Raw genomic sequence first — 18,170 nt, forward strand, 5'->3', positions numbered from 1 at the left:
ACATTCTAGATCTGATTTCTTGGTCCTTTTGATATAATTAAAATTCATTAATCATGTTTTATTAATTCTAAACATGTTTAACCAAATTAATCTTGTAAAATAGAACCGGGCTACTACAATATCCGTCTAAAATTTTTAAAAAGTGTTCAACATAAAAGTCGTAGATCATCAAGAAATACATATTTCTGCAAATTTCCAGCTGCATGTGGCCACCGCAGCAGCCACACGTGCCGACCAAAAATTGATGTTTTCATTTTCGATCTTTTTTCCCTCGCACATATTTCAGGTCATGTGGTGAAGTTTCATAATTTTTAGAATCATATTTTATTTTTTATGAATATTTAAAGTTTTGATCAAGACTTTTTATTTACAAATTTTGTCCAAATTTGAGTTTTAAAAGATTTCAACACCCACTACCAGTCCTGACCAGTGTAGAATCAATCAAATTATGTTTATAGAAATTTATAGTGTCTTGGACTATCGACTGGTTCAGAATAGTAAGTTATTGAGGTGAGGTTCCTCATGTGAGATTTTTATAGTGAGATTTACTACTGGTTTCTTCAATTATAGCCCTTTTGGCAGTTGGCTTGGAATGTACATTGATCTCGTAAAATTATTAATTTATTCATATAAATTGCATTATATTGTGCATGTCACATTTTATTGATCATATTGTCATGCATATTTTATCTCTAAACTTTTATTGGTTCCTGATTGGGTACCGATCGGCTACTGACTGAATGAATGATTGAATGATTGAATGAATGAAAGACTAAAGGAATTGAGCCTGGACAACAGTCTATGTACCGGATTGCTAGTCTACTGAACAAAGTGAATTTGGTCTAAAATGTTAGTTCACCTTGGCTCGTAAATGATCGATTATACGGATCCTACTTGAATACATGGGAAAAAATGCTACACAGAATGTTGGTGGAAACCACCTCTTTAGCCTACGATATTCAGTTCAGAGTCCTGAACAATCACTGCATTTCACTTGACAGGATACCTTGTACTGATACACTATTACTGATTCACGACATATCATATTGAAACACTGAACTAATATCGTTTGTCTTGTTATAAATGTATAAGCCTGATTTATTAACTCACTAAGTACTTAAAGGCTTAACACATTTTTCTTCTATTTATCGTAAATTCCACATACATGATTACAGGATCTGGAATAGGATCGACATTATGAAAAGTGAAATGTTGGTTTAGCGCGACCTTGATGACATGAGTTCGTGGCTTTATTAGTATCTTGGTTATCATTTGTGTGAAGTTAATAGTTGTATACGTTTTCGATACTGTAGGGTCAATGTACTAATTTTATTGTAAGACGGAACCACATTGGCACTATGCTAGACCCGCATGTGATTCCGTCAATTTCAAATTTCAACTATTTCGCTTTGGAAGGAGTCGAAAATAAGGTGAAAATAACTGATAAGATAATAAGTATTTTATTACTCTCTCGATCATTTTTATTTTCGAAGATGTCTTTTTTGGACTTCAGCATTAAAAGGACAAGTCATAAAACTTTCATTATCTCTCACTAGTTGTTATTAGCTTTCAGACATCTATTGACTTATTTTTAAAAACTTAATTTTTAAAATTATATATAAATTCAACTGAAGTAAAAAAAAAACCATCTTCGATAAAATTGTGATGATAGGGTAGATTTCAACCTAACATATGGGTAATACTCCAATGATAGATCTAATGTTCCATGATTTGCCACGTCAACAATATATAATTAATTACGCTTATATGTAAAAATACGAACCGTTGGATGCATGATTTGTGTATTACTCATATGCTAGGATCTCATCTACCTGATGAGAGATAATATATATATATATATATATATATATATATATATATATATATATATATATAGTTTCTTTCAAGTGCCCACCTACCATCCCCACCAATGATGTGGCACTATTCTATTGGATGTGATAAAGATGTGATAAATTGTAGGTCCAATAGAATAGTGCCACATCATTAGTGGGCATGGTGGTGGGCATGGTAGATGGACACTTGAAAGAAACTTTTTATATATATATATATATATATATATATATATATATATTATTAAAAACTTAAAATCTATAATGTGAGTCTAGCAATAATAGAGATTTGATAGATATATAAAAAAATAGTGATATTTTATATTAGAGGGATATTACACGTACATCAATATCTGTATATCATTTTATACATTACAAAAAAGTCAATACGAAAATTTTATTTGTTTTTTTTGGAACCAAAAATTTGCATTTGTTAAAATCTCATGATACATTAAATGCACAATTTCATGATATGTTTTCAAATCTCACAACATAATTGATATAAATATCACAAGATACGATATATCATATATTGGACGATCTTAGCATTATTCTTTATATTATACTAGTTTCTTAACCAATCAAATAATTAATGACTAAAGAAATTTTTAACACTCTAAATTAAATAATTGATTGAAAGATTCAACGGCTAGTTTCTTCGAACAGAACACCCCACCCTCTCTTCCTCTATGCTAGTGTATATATATGTATGTATAGTTGAAACGGCCAAATTTTTTTTTGGCAAGAATTCATCCCCGTAATTTTCCCCAAAATTTCCAATTACTCTGGGAAGCAAACCCTAATCGTTTTTTTTTGCAGTAATGGAACTCCCGCAGGAAACGGAAGATTATATTCGAGAATCAATCGATCACCGCGTTGGCCTGCCGGTGTCCTCCAACACCGTGCTTGATAAGCTTCACGCAGTCGAAACGGCCAACCTTTGTCTCCGCCAGCAGTATCTGTGTCTGCAATCCAAGATGAGAGAGAAAGACGAAATTATCGAACGGGCTAGGGTTCTTACTCTTATCCTTGATTTTCTCCCTTGTCGACGTCCACTTATTTGTTTGGTTTGGAAAAGACGATGTGTTGTGTAAAGATTTTAGGACTTGTTTTATGCTTTTCTCGGACTCTTGTTCACTGTTCAAGTTGGGAATGGAACTCAACTCATGAAATTGGATGGGCTAGGGCTTTTACGCTTGCCCTTTGCTTTTCCCCTTCTGCACACTTGCATTTCGTGTGACATTTGAGAAAAAGTTTCGAATTTTTATATTTTCAGGCAGAGGCGAGTATGAATGCGATCGCCTTAAAGAAATTTGTGGATGAAAACCAAAAATTGGCCGCGGAATGCACCATTTTGTTGGAGCAGAGCAACAAATGGGAGAGGGAGTGCTTGCTTTATGACCAAGATCGTGAAGCATTAATGGATTTTGCAAATGAGGCGGATGAGAAAGGCAAGGAAGCCGAGTCTCGCAACCAAGAATTGGTGGAGCAGAACAAGAAATTGTTAGAAGAGTTGTATTTTTTAAAGTCACGGTCTGAGGCACATACGGTAATTCAAGTCATGACTATCTTAAGTCAATGGTGTTACTTAATCGATCTCAATCATGCATTATATGCGAAGCATCCTCATAGTTAACCAAGAGGAGGATCAGATTTCCACTGGTGCACATGATCCAATTGTCACTTTCTGTAACATATATTCGGAACTAGGAAATAAGAACATTCCGAGACCACTTCTCAGTATTATATGCTTAATTTCTTGTTAATTTGTATTAGACTATCAGAAGAAAGCAATTAAATTGATTTTCTGAAGCTTTTAGAAGGTTGAACAAACCATTTGGGAAAATTTGAGCTGTTGTCAAATGAGGATTTTATTACGGTTTAATCTGGTCACCATTGTCTTCTTGTGTTGGAACAACGATGGGCGGGGAGATACCTCTCCATCTTCCTGCCCCTTCTCCATTCTACTCCTCTTCCTTGTTATCTTTGAACGTTTTCAAACTTGGCGTCAAAAAACCAAGATGAAACTGTGAAGTTACCCAAAATCACCTTGATAACAGGTGTTAGGAAGCTCACGATATCAATTTTTATTTTAACATGTTTGTCCCCATATTTTTGGTCGGCACCATGTGATAGTACCATTTCTCCAGCCCTGTAAACAATTGCCCCTTGGAATGTGATCCAGCATAATTCCATTTTTATATTTGTTGTGTGAAACCCCCCAGTCCCAAGTCCCATCTGTTTTTTTGAAAGATGTCATTTATGTTAACTACATAGTTATTTGGCTGAAATGTGTTGCTTGTGCTGTAAACCACTGCTGCATTACAAAGTTCAATTTTTACTATCAAATCTCATATGCTTCTGCAGAGTCAGTATTCACCTTCAGTTTTCCATTTATTCGCTAAAATTGCGTTGTCATTCAAGTTTTAATATAAATGACAAGCTAAGGAACTTGGCCTGTCAATGCAAGTTTCAAGCGTCTACTTCTAAGTTGAACTGGCTCATGGTTTCAAAAATCTGTAATTTAATCTTTTGGGTTGTAATCTTTTTTCATGTGTGCGTAGTAGTTTACTACTTTTAGTCCTCTATATGTTTCACCTTTATATTTTTCCCGAAGGTACGGTGGATTATGCAGATGGATTTGGTTAATTGCATTGGGTTACTTAAATGTTCAGGATATCCATTTCGGTTGATTCTAACAACTCTATTCTTGTGATGACTGAAGGTTGATGTGCCTGACAACGACCTGCATATGGAACAAGCGTTACTCGATTCACTGTTAACTTCTGTGTTTGGCAAGGATGATTTAGAAATAACTGCACTTGGCTTTTTGGAGGCAAATAGTGGAATTGAAGTTTGCTCAAAAATACTGAAACTATGGAGTAGGTGAGACTAATATCTCAATGTAACTTAACTGATGTTAACTAGCAATTTATCAAACAGTATTATCTATATATCATTTCGATATGCTTTTCTTTCTGCTTTTGTCAAACGATTTCTGAAGTTGCTCTTTTCATTCTAGCCTGAAGCCTGTGACACAGAAGATTGTAGCAATCGTAGCAGAAATTAAGAACTTGGAAAAAGATAAGGATAATTTAAAGGTTAACCTTCATAGAGCTGAAGAGGAGGTATGAAATTGTATAAAAATATGAAGTTCATATATGAGTATTACACACACATGCACGCATATATGCTTCAGCTTGCAAGTCTTCCTTGAAACAAAACATGTCCTTGCATTTTCAGGTGAACGTTCTGTTTAAAGCATGCAACAAGCTAGATGAGGAAAACAAAATGTTGATACGGCATTGTAACAGAGAAATGCATGTTTCTGCCTCTGATGGAAAGCACAAGAGCAGTACTTCTGGAAAGGTTAGTACTAACCTGAGACATGCATCACTGTTTTCTATCAAAGATATTCGGCGAGGATAAAATTCAATGTAATTGGTTTGCAGGGGAAACGGAAGTCTAGCCCGAAACCAAGCAGTCCCTTGGAGAAAAAACTTGATTATAGTGATGCTGATTCGCAAAGACAGCCACTTTCGCCTCTGCAATCTAACTCACCCGAATCTAGATTACGCAAGAAGTAGCTCCCCATACATGTTCTAACTTCTAAATGTTGCTGTATATCCGTGTTTTTTGTCGTTCTTTTGGTGTGGATTGTCGTTCAAGTTAGGGACATTTTCTTGGGTGAAATCATGTTGCTAAAGTGATTAACAATATTTAGTTTTTCCACCCTCTTAAATTCCAAATGCACAATCCAAAGTCTAAACATTTGCAGAGGAACAATATAAAATCAAGATACATCTGAGGCACAATCCAAAGTCTTGACATTTGCAGAGGAAAAATATAAAATCAAGATATATCTGAGGCATAAAAATGAAATATGGTATGCAAAGAAAATAAATTTAGAGGGATATATTTAATTTATATATATAAAGAAATTTGATTTGCGAAGGGATTTTACATTTGTATTTCAAATCACATCCATCTAGTGTGAATTCAAAGCCTATTTTAATAACTGTATACAAAAATCTATTATATTGCCATTTAAAAAAAAAAAAAAAAAAACAGACTGGATAATGACGCAGTACGTGTAACAAAAAATACTAAAATACTAGTAGAAGAAAAAAATTGCCTAATACAAAATATAATATAATTAAAAAAAACAGCAATTTTCCTTAATTTTATTATAAAAAATTCTAAAATTACTTATCAAACAAAATTTACTTGTTATAAAATTGATTTTGGTAGTATTATCCATCCTCTCCCTTCCGTTCTTATCCTTGTCTCATTTTGGTCTTGCTGAAACAAGAAAGCTCCAATGGCGGCATTTGGTCTCGTATACAACTCCCCCGTAGCTCCGCAATTCTTCCACTCCACCCATCAGTTTCCTCCGCTCTCCAAACCATGTTTTCTTTCGCTCAGAGCGAACCCATATAGCTCCAATCTTCGACTCTTCTTTGTCCATGTACAGACCCAACCTCAAACCCAGCCACTCGCTGAACAGAATGCCGTAGAAGAGGCTGAATATGACGTTTCTAACACGAGACTGCTTGTTCAGAATGTCCCCTGGACATGCTCTGTGGATGATATTCGTCCCCTCTTTGAAAGTTATGGCTCCGTTGTTGATATTGAGGTGTTTCTTTTTGAATCTTTATTTTCTTGTTTGTTTTGGGATATTGAATTTGTATATTATTATGGGGTGGCATGTTTTATTGGTTCACATACTATGGTTCATATATTAACCTGCATTGCTTTTGATTGGGTACCGAATCTTTGTTTGGGAAGATCATGAGTAGTAGCTTTCAATTTGAGGATTTGGGCTCAATTTTATGGAGGAATTGATGATATCATATTTACGTTTTACACTGAAAAAATGCAATCTTGGTCGTTTTTTGTATTATGGGTTCATATTGTGATGCTTCTTCCATTTTCTTTTTTGGTGGGATGCAGTTTTCAATGTATAACAAGACAAGAAACAGGGGTCTAGCCTTCATAACAATGTCTTCGAATGAAGAAGCTGTTGCAGCTCTTAATGATCTCGATTCCAAGGCAAGTGTTTGGGATTTAAAGATTTTCGTAAAATACTTGGGGATGCCTGCACGACAGTAATGATAGTATTCAGTAATCATTTGTCTGTTTTGTGTTTGTAAAAAAGGAATTCGAGGGTAGAGTTTTGAAGCTTGACTGGGCTAATCCAAAGAAGAAGAAACCTTCATCTCCTCCAAAACCCAAGGCAGTACACAATTTGTTTGTTGCAAACTTGCCATTTCAAGCGAGGGGGAAAGACCTGAAGGAATTCTTTAATGCTAATGGTGGGATTGCTGTTTCTGCTGAAGTGGTATTTCTGGATAAACCGAGACGATCAGCGGGGTATGGCTTTGTTTCCTTCAACACCGAGGCTGAGGCTGTAGCAGCACTTGCCACATTTGAAGGGAAGGTAATCATCAGTTGTCTTTAACCTACTGTTTGGGGCCTTTTGCTTATCTCTCATGAATGCAAGCTTTTGGAAAATGTGGTTTGAACATGGTGTTAAAGCCGGTGGTCACAAGCTCAAACTCTTGATATTGCAAATACCATATTAGAAACCTAGACCAACCACAGCATGCCCAACCAACATGCACACATGCATCATGATATTAATTTCAAGCATACATTCCCCAATCTCCGGCGAATATGTGAGGATGCATCTTAAAGAATGAAATTATAAACTCTGAACTAGCTTTTATGAGTTATAATTGAAAAACATTGTTTCTAACAGTCCCATCGGGGTTCGTACAACTTTTGTGAACTTTCGCCTGCAAGAATGAATTTTAATTACATGGGATCAACAAACTTCTAAGATGTTCTTGTTTTGCAGGAGTTTATGGGAAGACCAATTCGTGTAGCTCGCAGTAAAAGATTTCTGAGACAGGAGACAAAGGCAACTATCGACTCTGAGAATGCACAAGTAACTTGAGTTCCACCAAGCAATTAGAGAAACTTGATGCAGCAGAGGTTTAATCACTTGGGGCTGAGAGTTTTTGCATTTCTCCGTAAGCTCGGATCTCTTTTTTAACCATTTTGTCAACATTTACTTTTCGTTATCCTCTTAACATTTTAACTGTATAGTTCAGACCAATACCTATGTATTTGGATATAAGAGCGTTCATGCTTTGGAGTTTTGGAGAATGATATATGATCTTTGGCATTTGCTTTTCTACTAAATCCCGCGATCTGTATAACCATCAAAATGCAAGATAAGCATCGCGTTATGGACATGCCTTTGGTTATAAGCAATCTTGATTCTCTCATTTACCATTTCACAGACAACTCCCATGCTTGGTGTCAAATCTTGATGGGCAAAGCGATAGTTGTAGCATTTTCGTCATGGTAATGAGTGGTTAACCATATGATAACTTGTCTTCATTTGGGATCCTTGTTCTCTCTCTGTGGTCCCGTGGAATTTTCCAGTAAGGCAGTGATTATGTGCCTGTACTAGCATTTTTACATGCCTTGAAAATTTACAACTATACCGGTTGGACTACTAGAAGCTAATTGTGCCTGCCATGATTCCTATTACTTGTACCAGCGTTTTAAGTCCCATCCTGGTTACGGTTCCAACGAATAAAACAATTTTGCCCCCTCCAACTACCTTTGCTTTAGTGATTACAGCTTCCAAAATATTTGAAGCTGCAGGAAATGAATGATATTCATTTGTTAAAATGTGGATTATAGACCCCGAGCAGTCATCCATTTCTCATGTTAATCACAGTGCCAGATGTGATGTGATTCATATATATATTTGCAACCAGAATGATGTAAAAAATTAAGGGTATTTGGGCTAATTTTGAAGTTCTTGACGTCGGCACCGTTTAATATACCTACTGGTTGGAATACTTTGATTTTTGCTGCTGTTGGTTTTTTGAATCCTTTGCGCTTTTAATACATTTTCGAATAGTAAATGATTGTGAATTTGGTCTTGTTACCACTACAATTTGTGAATTTCATGTAGGATACTTTCTTCTGTTTTTACTTTGGTAAAATTGATTTATATTAACGAGTGTTGGAGTTTCTTTCACCAGCAGTGGAAGCATGTCAAGCAGCATGAAGAAAGCTCGGCTTAATTCAAGCTCAAAGAACTTGAGCATATCTGGAGTCGTGCACAAACCCCATGTTCTTAGATTTGAGTACTTCATAGAGTTTGAGCTCGAGGATAATATTTTTTCAAATCAATTTTATTATTTCATTCTATATTGTTCTTCTCTGTTTCTTTCTTTCTTTTTTTTTTTTTTTTTTTTTTTTCCCTTTTTTTTATATATATTTTTATTTTAAATGAAGGAGCGAAACGAGACCAAAACCTCTAAAATATATAAAATACATTACGAGTGGATATGCAATAAACCTAATGCAAGAGCATGAATATGCCTTTCAAAAACGCCGCGGACACCAATATAGTAGGAGCGATAAGGCGTTTCCAAGACGGAAACCAGATAGGGAAAACATTGGCGCGAAACCAAAACCATGGTAGGAAGCTAGGACACTGAATCGAGTTCAACTGAATAATAATGCTTCCAATGATTTTTATTTTTACACATAAGCGTAATTAATGATATATTATTGACGTGACAAATCATGAGACATTAGATGTATCATTAGGATAATATCCATATGCTAGGTTGAACTCTATTCGAAAGCTAATCTTAAAATACTGGAAAATTGGGCAACTAAATGGATGTATTTTAAATTAAATAAATATCAATTCTTAATTAATTATAGATTATTCTACAAAACAAACTTGAAAAAAAAACAGAAAAGGAAAATTAAAGATTGTATAAGCATTACGAAAGATATTAAATTGAGCCCCATTAGTTGCTTTAATTCCCCCACTTTCATTCATGAGCCTCCCCGTAATTATTAATAACTAGCAATTATGCACACGCGATGCATGTGTTTTATATAATATACAAATATATCAATATCAAAATATAAATGAATGTAATTTAGATGCAGATTTCGAATACGACGAGATTTCGAACGATGTGTGCACGGTGTCTACTAAAGATGAGTACAACACATGCGACCCTGCCAATGTTATTTCTTGCGACAACGAAAGCCCCACCATGTTTCCGCTCAACGCCGTCGGCCGAGTTTACATCATCTCTAACACCGGCGACTATTGTAACAAGGGAATGAAGCTCTCACTGAACGTCGTGCCGAAATCCGGTGGCCAGTAATCATCCAGCCACCACCGCACTACTACTGCTCCAGCCACCATTACGATTAATGCATGAATTAATGTTGAAGTTTTTCTCTGTGACAACTTAAATTAACTATGTATGCTTTCCATTCAGCTCCCAGCTGCTTTGATAATTTGGATTATTTGTCACTTCATTTCCTTTTTACTAGCTTTCATCAGTCCATTTCGGATTCAAATGTTACTTTGAAGAGAAATTAAAAGACCAAAATTAAAACCTCGGAGTTGAAAACAACTGGCCGAATATTCAAATAGCCCAAAAAATACTGTGAGATCACGGTCAATTTCGTGAAAGAGATCTCCTATTTGGACTATCGATATCTATGAAAAAATATTTTTTTTTTGTCAAAAATATATTACTTTTATTGTGGAGTTGGCCAATATAATATTGAAAATAATATATCTTTATAAATCATGTGTATATCTTTTGTATCTTTTTATTTATTTGCTTCCTTATCTTTATCTCATGAGATTGTATATAAATATGCATTGTATCTTTATTTTGAGATATATGAAAAATATATTTCCCAAACGTTTTTACATGGTATCAAGAGCTCCTGGCCTACGCCATTAAACCCTAACCCTACCACGCCGGCGCCGCCCCCCTCTTCCAATATTTTTTTTTCCGGCGACTCACATGGCTGCTGCACCCGGTCCGGCTATCACGCTCCCGATCTTCTTCAATGTTGCTACTCATACGCCTTTGAAGCTGACATCCACAAACTATCTTTCCTAGCATCTCCAGTTCATGACCCTTCTCACTGGTCATGATCTCCTTGGGTTTATTAATGATGAATCTTTACCTTGTCCACCTCAGACTATCCTCATCGCCGCCTCGCCTGCCACGGCCGCCGCCGCTGCCGTTCTTGTCGCTTCCTCTTTGAATCCCGCGTATACTGCTTGGATTCTTCAGGACCAGTTGATTTTGAACATCATCATTGGATCTCTCTCTTTTCCGTTTATTGCTACTGCCACCACAGCCGCTGACGCCTGAACCACTCTTGCCAATACCTATGGCAAGCCCTCTCGTGGTCGCATCACTCAACTCAAGACACAACTTCGGAATCTGGTCAAGGGATCCCAAACCATCAGTGAATTCATGCAGTTCATCAAATCAAAGGCTGATGAACTGGCCCTCATGAATGCTCCGTTAGACATCGAAGATCTTACAATCAAAGTTCTGCATGACCTTGATGATGATTACAAGGAGCCTGCTCATGCCATTCAAGCTCGTGACGCTGCCATCTCGTTTGAAGAGCTCCATGAAAAGCTTCTCAATCATGAGGCTCATCTTGTGGCTTGACGGGCTCTCTTTCTACTCTTCCAGCAACAGCCACCTCGACCCAGCGCTCCAACCATCAAGGTCGTTGCTCGCCACCTTCTCATGTTATCGGTGCCTCCGCCACCCAGCCTCATCATGGCGATGCCTCGACACCGCGGCCTGCGTTCGACCAGCCCGCCCAGGCATAGGGCCAGCGCTTTTTGCGCCCGTATCTGGGGCGCTGTCAGCTCTGCAGCCTCCAAGGTCACTCTGTTCGGCGCTGTCCCGACTTTCAGTTCACGCCAGCTCCGTCTTCTGCGCCCCATGCTGGTCACCCACGTGCTGCCTCGGGCTCGCCTTCTTCCTCGGCCGCCGCATATATTGTTGCCTCGCTGTTGCGTAATTTTATGCCCGCAAGTGCACGGTGTCAAGTTTTAATATAGAGTAAGTAGAGTATCGTTCGCACGAGGATTGAAAATTTATATTCACACTAATTACTGTAATTAAAAAAATAATCTAGAATGAATTTGATATTTGTTCCACTTAAAAACTTCAAAGTTATTTAATTTATCTCAATTTTAGGTATTCTAATCCAAGTCCACTCTGTAAATCTAATTCTATTTTTTTTAATAATTGAAAGATATTGGTGATATTTTCGAATTCTTATTTTTTGTGTTCATTTTGGTGTCAGAAAGATCCTAGAGCAAATGGATATTCCTCATGACAAAAGGCAGATGATGCTATTTAATGCCACCTTTCCAAATAGATCCAGGTATTGATTGTATTACGTTTTCATTCTTATGTTTTCTTTGCTAGCTATGATCAACATCGTGAATTGGGTTAAGTCGATGCCGGCTCTTGGGTAGTACCCGGACCCACTCATTGATTGACATGTGGCAATGAGTTTTTTAAATTTATATTTAGTAAAGTGATTTGTTCAAGAAAAATAATTGATGCAATTTAGTCAATTTTACCAATCCAGAGCCAACCATGGTTAAACATTTCGTTCCAAAATTTGAATGTACCGCTCAAAAGACAATCTCAACTTCCTCCCCTCCCAAAACACTCTGCCGCCCTTCGTCATATCCATCGATCCACCATCACCAACAGAAGCTGACGCCGCCTTTTGTCATATCCACTGTACCGACGTCGCCGGCGTCGCTCCCATAACCATCGAATCTGTTGCAGAAGCTGACGCCGCCATTCGTCATATCCACTTTACCCACTCGCCGGCGTCGCTCTCAGTCTTTCACCGTGCCGCTGTTCAAAGGTAAAAGAATGATTACATCTTATGGGGGCTGTACATAATAAATATATCTTGTATTTAATTTTTTTTAGGTGATTTATATGCATTAATGTTGTTATGTAGTTAATGATTCTGTTTAAATAATTAGTGATATTTGATGGATGCTGTAATTTTATATTGCGATGCCGATTTGAAGTATTTCTCTTTTTTTGGTGTTTATTTTCGTTCCTAACTTTTAGTTCGTACATGATTGACAAGTTGCCCATTGTCTTTGCTGGTAAGGTAGAATACATTTTACTAATGACATGCTTTATGTTTTAATGCATCTTTCCTGTATTCATCCCGTCCACTCATCCAAGGTATTACAATTTCCTATCAGACAAATAACATTCGGATAAATCACCAATGAAATATTTTGTGGAAGAAATGAATGCTAGCTGGAAATCCTTAAGAAGTACTATCACAATTAGCAATGTGAAGTCTTTTGTTTTATGATTGGTTTATTTCCATTAATTATTGTTTAACTTTTAGATGTTGTGTAAAAATTACATTTGTTTAATCTTACAATTTTTTTGTGACCATTTCTTTAAGTTGTATCTCTCTTTATTTAGTTTGAATCATGATTAATTTTATTTACATTTAAATCATTGTTTTATTACAGATTTGATGGGAGACAACATTGAAGATGTTGAAGTTGTAAATTCAGAATTTTTGATTCATGAGAATGTTAAGGTGCTATCTACCAACTCTATTGTAGATCAATTGGAAAGTAAACTACTTGTTGGACAAGTAGTCAAAAGCGTTGAAGATACATATTTACTTTATTGCAATTATGCTCATGCTAAAGGCTTCAGCGTTAAAAAAGGTGATCAGCGCTACTTTCCTGGCAGTACTGAATTACAATCTAAAGAGTTTGAGTGTTCATGTGAAGGTAGTAAAGATGAAAAACGCTCGAATGAAAAAATTCCTCCTTACTTGAAACCGAGTAGTAGAACTAAATGTAAAGCTAAGCTCAGAATAGGTAGGCAAATGGGGGGGGAGTGGACGGTTTGTAGGTTTGTTGTTGAGCATAATCATGACATGGTTGCAGTTGATCAAAGACATCTGTTGAGATCATCAAGAAATATTTCTCATGCTCAGAAATCCACTTTAGAAGCATTGGTGAATGTTGGGATATCTGTTGCTAATGTTGTGTCTTATATGGAAAATGAAGCACAAGGACCACAAAATTTGAGCTTTACTCGAAAAGATGTATATGATCACCTTGGTCGTATAAGAAAACATACGAAAGTTGAGAATGGGGATGCTTCTGCCTTACTTCATCACTTCATTAATAAGGCAAATAAGGAGTCAAATTTTTATTGGAATGTGCAATTAGATGATGAAAATAGGGTCATGAATTTCTTTTTCAGGGATTCGAGATGTCAAGTTGATTTTGATTATTTTGGTGATATTTTGTCATTTGACACCACTTATCGAACCAATCGTTACAATTTGGTGTGTGCGCCTTTTGTTGGAATTAATCATCATAAACAAAATATAATGTTTGGCTTGACATTTATGTCGGATGAAACTGAGAGTTCATTCGAATGGTTGTTTAAAACTTATCTTGAGTCTATGAATGGAAAACAACCTGAAACAATTTTTACTGACCAATGCCAAGCCATGATGAATGCAATTAGAACAGTATTTCCATTGTCACACCATCGGTTATGTCAATGGCATATCAATCAAAATGCTCCATCACACTTTGGAAGTTTGAATGGTGATTCGAGATTTAAAAGATTATGGAATAAATGCATGAGTCATTGCGAATCTGAAGAGGAATTTGAAGGTACGTGGAAGATTATGATTCAGGAATACAATCTCACTGATCATAAATGGTTAAATAATATGTATGGATTGAGATACAAGTGGGCTACTGCATTCAGCAATCACAAGTTTAGTTCTGGGCTTTTAGCAACTTCTAGAAGTGAGGTGACAAATGCATTGTTGAAGAGATTAGGAAACAGTGCCATATCATTGTACGATTTTGTGTTGAATTATGAAAAAATCCAAGCTGGGTGGCGTGATAAAGAGAAGGCCGAGGATACACGGTGTCATCATACTAAAGCTCCAATGATGCTGAAAAATAATCCATTGTTGACATTTGCTGCTGATTTTTATACTCATACCGTGTACAAGCTATTTGAATTAGAATTAATCAATTCTTTGAATATGCGGTTCATTAAGATACATTCAGAGTTGAGTGATATCTCCTTGGAGTTTAAAGTAACATCTCATGACGAGAATTCAAGGGTTAGGCATGTGATTTTCAACAAGGAGACTCTTGAGGTAAAATGCAGTTGTAAGAAATTTGAGTCAGTGGGAATATTGTGCAAACACATTTTGTTGATCTTCAATTTTATGAATCTGAATTTTCTTCCCAAACCTTACTTGAAAGAGCGCTGGATGAAAAAGTCTAGAAATAGAATTCCTGAAAATTTTGCCTTGTATGAAAGTGGAAATAAAAGCAGAAGTGTTCGTGAATCTGATATAGTTTTTGTGAATCAAATTATGAGATCGACTTATGCTCTTAGCATGAGATGTCAAGGTCATGAAATTTCAAGAAGTAAGTTGACAGAAATTTTGGATGGAGCGAGGGAACAAATAGATGATTTGTTCCAAAATCATAATTTGGAAGATCCAAAAGTTTGCGAAGAGGGGGTTCACGAAGACATTAACCTGTTGGATGACATGCTTGTGCGTAATCCTCCTCAAGTGAAGTCCAGAGGAATAACAAATAAAAATATCCAACGTCATTGGGATGATAAAAGCAAGAAAAAAAAAAGAAAGGAAAAAGCTGATCAATCAAGTAAGTTTAATATGTTTTTTGATTTTGTATTTATCGACAAACTTTGTTATTTTGCATAATTTGATTTTTTTTTCTTTTTTTATGTGATGTAGATGCAAAAAAAGCAAAAACCAAAGGACAAAGCTCACAACCCTCTCAATTCCTGAATAGCCAAGAAAAAAATTATCTCCAACATCAAAATCCTACTGTCCAACATCACTTTGAACTTGCATCAACTGGATCTCAATTTCACAGCCAGCCACATCACTTTGTTGTTACAATACTTAACCTTTTAGTAATATATACCCATAGAACTGTATAATCTTACTTATTTGTTTATTTGGTTTCAGGAAAGTAATACAAACTTGTTTTCTCATGGTCAGATGCATATGTTCTCATATCAGTTTGAGAGTTCTCGTTCATTCCAAGTAAGAAACATATGTGAACGATTAAACTTGTTGCAACTTGATCTCTATGATATTTATTATTTTTTGTCAGGGACATGATGCTACTAACAATAGGTAGCTCAATATCATAACAACGCAGTCTCAGCTTGTTGAGGTAGTTCTTTTTCATTTTTTTAGTTGCACGTGTTCAAGAATTTCTGAGATCTAGTTAATATATCCCGTGTAACTAATCTATGTATATTTGTATTTCATTCTACAGTATCTACCTTCTGTGCAAAACTATTTTGGTTAAGATACCCAACTTCGAGAAAGCAGCAACCAAAAGGTTCATCCCCAATCAATGGAAGAAGCTACAAATCAGAATCCTGAAGCTATGGAAAACCTAATTGATTTTGTTATGGAATCCAAATTTATGTTCTTGACTCCTTCTTTATGTTCTGGAATTTCAAATTTCTGATTTGGAATGTCCCATTTAAATTTCAGATGTGGCTCGACATTTTCCATTTTTTGTATGGAAATTAACTGTGTTTTGGAATTTCTGTTTTGGAATGGCATTTTTCACTTCAACCGTAATATGGAAATTTCATGTCATATTCATTCCATTCTTTTAAAAACTCTGTATGATAAGAAGCTATTAGTAGGTAAGGGGTCATTTTCTTTTTTAGTGTATCATAAAATGAGATTTTTCTTTTAATAAAATACAGGATAGATATTATCTAAATCTAAATCACAATCACAATCACAATTTTCTTATACCTTCATAATATCACCATCGGGCAAATGAAAATACACAAAAGACTTTTGATATCTTCTCTAATCATCAACTAATTCCCAGCAAAAAGTACTTGAAATTAACATAAAGAGACATGCTATTTTAAAGAGATATCATTCATTCATAGAAGAAAACAAATGAAAACGTTGACAATCTCTTAACATATTGAAATGAAAATTACACTAAACAAGTTTAGCATTACATTACATCACATTTTCTAACACAAACTAACCACGACTACTGAATCTCATCTCTTCCAACTTTTGTTTCATCTCATCCATTTTCTTCATAATCTGCAAAACATCATTCTGCAAATTCGACAGGGTATCTTCCAATGCAACAATGTTTTCTGCTTGACGAGAATTTGGTTGCGAACTTGAACTAGAAGTAGCGCATGAACTTTCCTCACCATTTGCCTTGAATGTATTAGTTGAACGTTTTTTTTCCACATATTCCTCAAAAGCTTTTATCGCCTCTGACCTACTCGAGAACTTCTCGAATAAAGGATCTTTGTAGTCTTTGACTTCAGCATATGTTTCCACCCAAGTTCCATAAACACCAGGATTCACTCCTTCAAATACAACATAGGCTTTCCCCTAAACAAAATTCAAGATTCCATAAACAAAAAATCACATTATAACAAAATAAATCAATTAACTCTCTGTGACTCACCATCTAAATAATGTCAACTATCTGTTCGAATTGAAGAACAACTCCACCCTACTTGAAGAAAGAGGGCAGCGTACATCAGTGACAAGTTCCAAATTAAAATGCTTGCTACGGATTTGGCTAACAAGACAAACTAGTAATTTAGATCCATTGCCTCACGCTACAACACATCCAAATCAAAATGACATGAATGTTAATGTAAAATTAGAGGACAAAACGAGTCTTCAGAAAAATTGTTTCAAAAAATTAACCAGTAGTTCATACTAAAACAAGTGCAAAAATCAGTTGTCCCAACCCAAAAAAAAATTGATCTCTTCAATCTGCAAGTGAAGAATAAGATTTAAAAAAATTTGCACCTTTTCGATGTAATAACACAAGAGGATGAAACAAGAATCGGTTTACTAAATATATAAGAACCACGGAGCCCTTTCTAAGAGCACGAAGAATACGGTTCGAAAAATACCAACCACGATGGAGCCTCTGAAATCAAATCGCTCTTAGCTCCTCGATCTACATCTGAAATCGATCCGCACCAATTCGATCTATTAGTGAGAGACAAAATCCAAGAATCGCTTTCTTCAGATGAGAGTGACTGAAGAAAAAAAAAACCCCAAATCCCCAAATCGCGAAATGAAAAGGGACGAGAAGAATCGCTTGATTGATACTTGGGTATAATGTCCATTATACCATGGTTAACCATGGTCAAGGTCAACATCATTTATTTTTCTTAAAAAAATTGCTTTACTAAATATATAAATTTAAAAAACCCATTGCCACATGTCAGTCGATGAGTGGGTCTGGGTACTACCCCAGAGCCGGCATCGACTTAACCCGTGAATTGTCCCGGAAATTATTACAAAACTTCAATCCACTGAAATTTGCACTCAAAAAGTGGC

General features: G+C 35.8%; 2 protein-coding genes across 6 annotated transcripts; both read left to right on the top strand.

The window, feature by feature from the left end:
* The first annotated feature begins 2,508 nt into the window (after positions 1–2,508).
* On the top strand, positions 2,509–5,575 carry LOC140876015 (uncharacterized). 3 transcript variants are annotated; one of them, XM_073279857.1, is made up of 7 exons: positions 2,509–2,557; positions 2,670–2,863; positions 3,127–3,399; positions 4,576–4,736; positions 4,873–4,978; positions 5,094–5,219; positions 5,303–5,575. In XM_073279857.1, the coding sequence occupies exons 2-7, from the start codon at positions 2,672–2,674 to the stop codon at positions 5,435–5,437; spliced, it is 993 nt and encodes a 330-aa protein (XP_073135958.1). In that variant the 5' UTR covers positions 2,509–2,557; positions 2,670–2,671; the 3' UTR covers positions 5,438–5,575. The 3 variants fall into 3 exon arrangements, with proteins under 3 accessions (XP_073135958.1, XP_073135957.1, XP_073135959.1); XM_073279856.1 differs by lacking the exon at positions 2,509–2,557 and having other exon boundaries at positions 2,565–2,863; XM_073279858.1 differs by lacking the exon at positions 2,509–2,557 and having other exon boundaries at positions 2,565–2,863; positions 3,133–3,399.
* A 539-nt stretch (positions 5,576–6,114) lies between these two features.
* LOC140875082 (28 kDa ribonucleoprotein, chloroplastic) lies at positions 6,115–9,074 on the top strand. Of its 3 annotated transcripts, none has more exons than XR_012148318.1 (5): positions 6,115–6,486; positions 6,804–6,902; positions 7,009–7,290; positions 7,711–7,885; positions 8,915–9,074. XR_012148318.1 is itself a non-coding variant. In XM_073278627.1 (4 exons), exons 1-4 carry the CDS (start codon positions 6,172–6,174, stop codon positions 7,807–7,809), a joined length of 795 nt encoding a protein of 264 aa, XP_073134728.1. In that variant the 5' UTR covers positions 6,115–6,171; the 3' UTR covers positions 7,810–8,867. The 3 variants fall into 3 exon arrangements, 1 of the variants encoding a protein (XP_073134728.1); XR_012148319.1 differs by having other exon boundaries at positions 8,918–9,074; XM_073278627.1 differs by lacking the exon at positions 8,915–9,074 and having other exon boundaries at positions 7,711–8,867.
* The last annotated feature ends 9,096 nt before the right edge of the window (positions 9,075–18,170 follow it).

The sequence above is a fragment of the Henckelia pumila genome, chromosome 1 (assembly GCF_033568475.1).
Source record: "Henckelia pumila isolate YLH828 chromosome 1, ASM3356847v2, whole genome shotgun sequence".
Taxonomy (NCBI): domain Eukaryota; kingdom Viridiplantae; phylum Streptophyta; class Magnoliopsida; order Lamiales; family Gesneriaceae; genus Henckelia; species Henckelia pumila.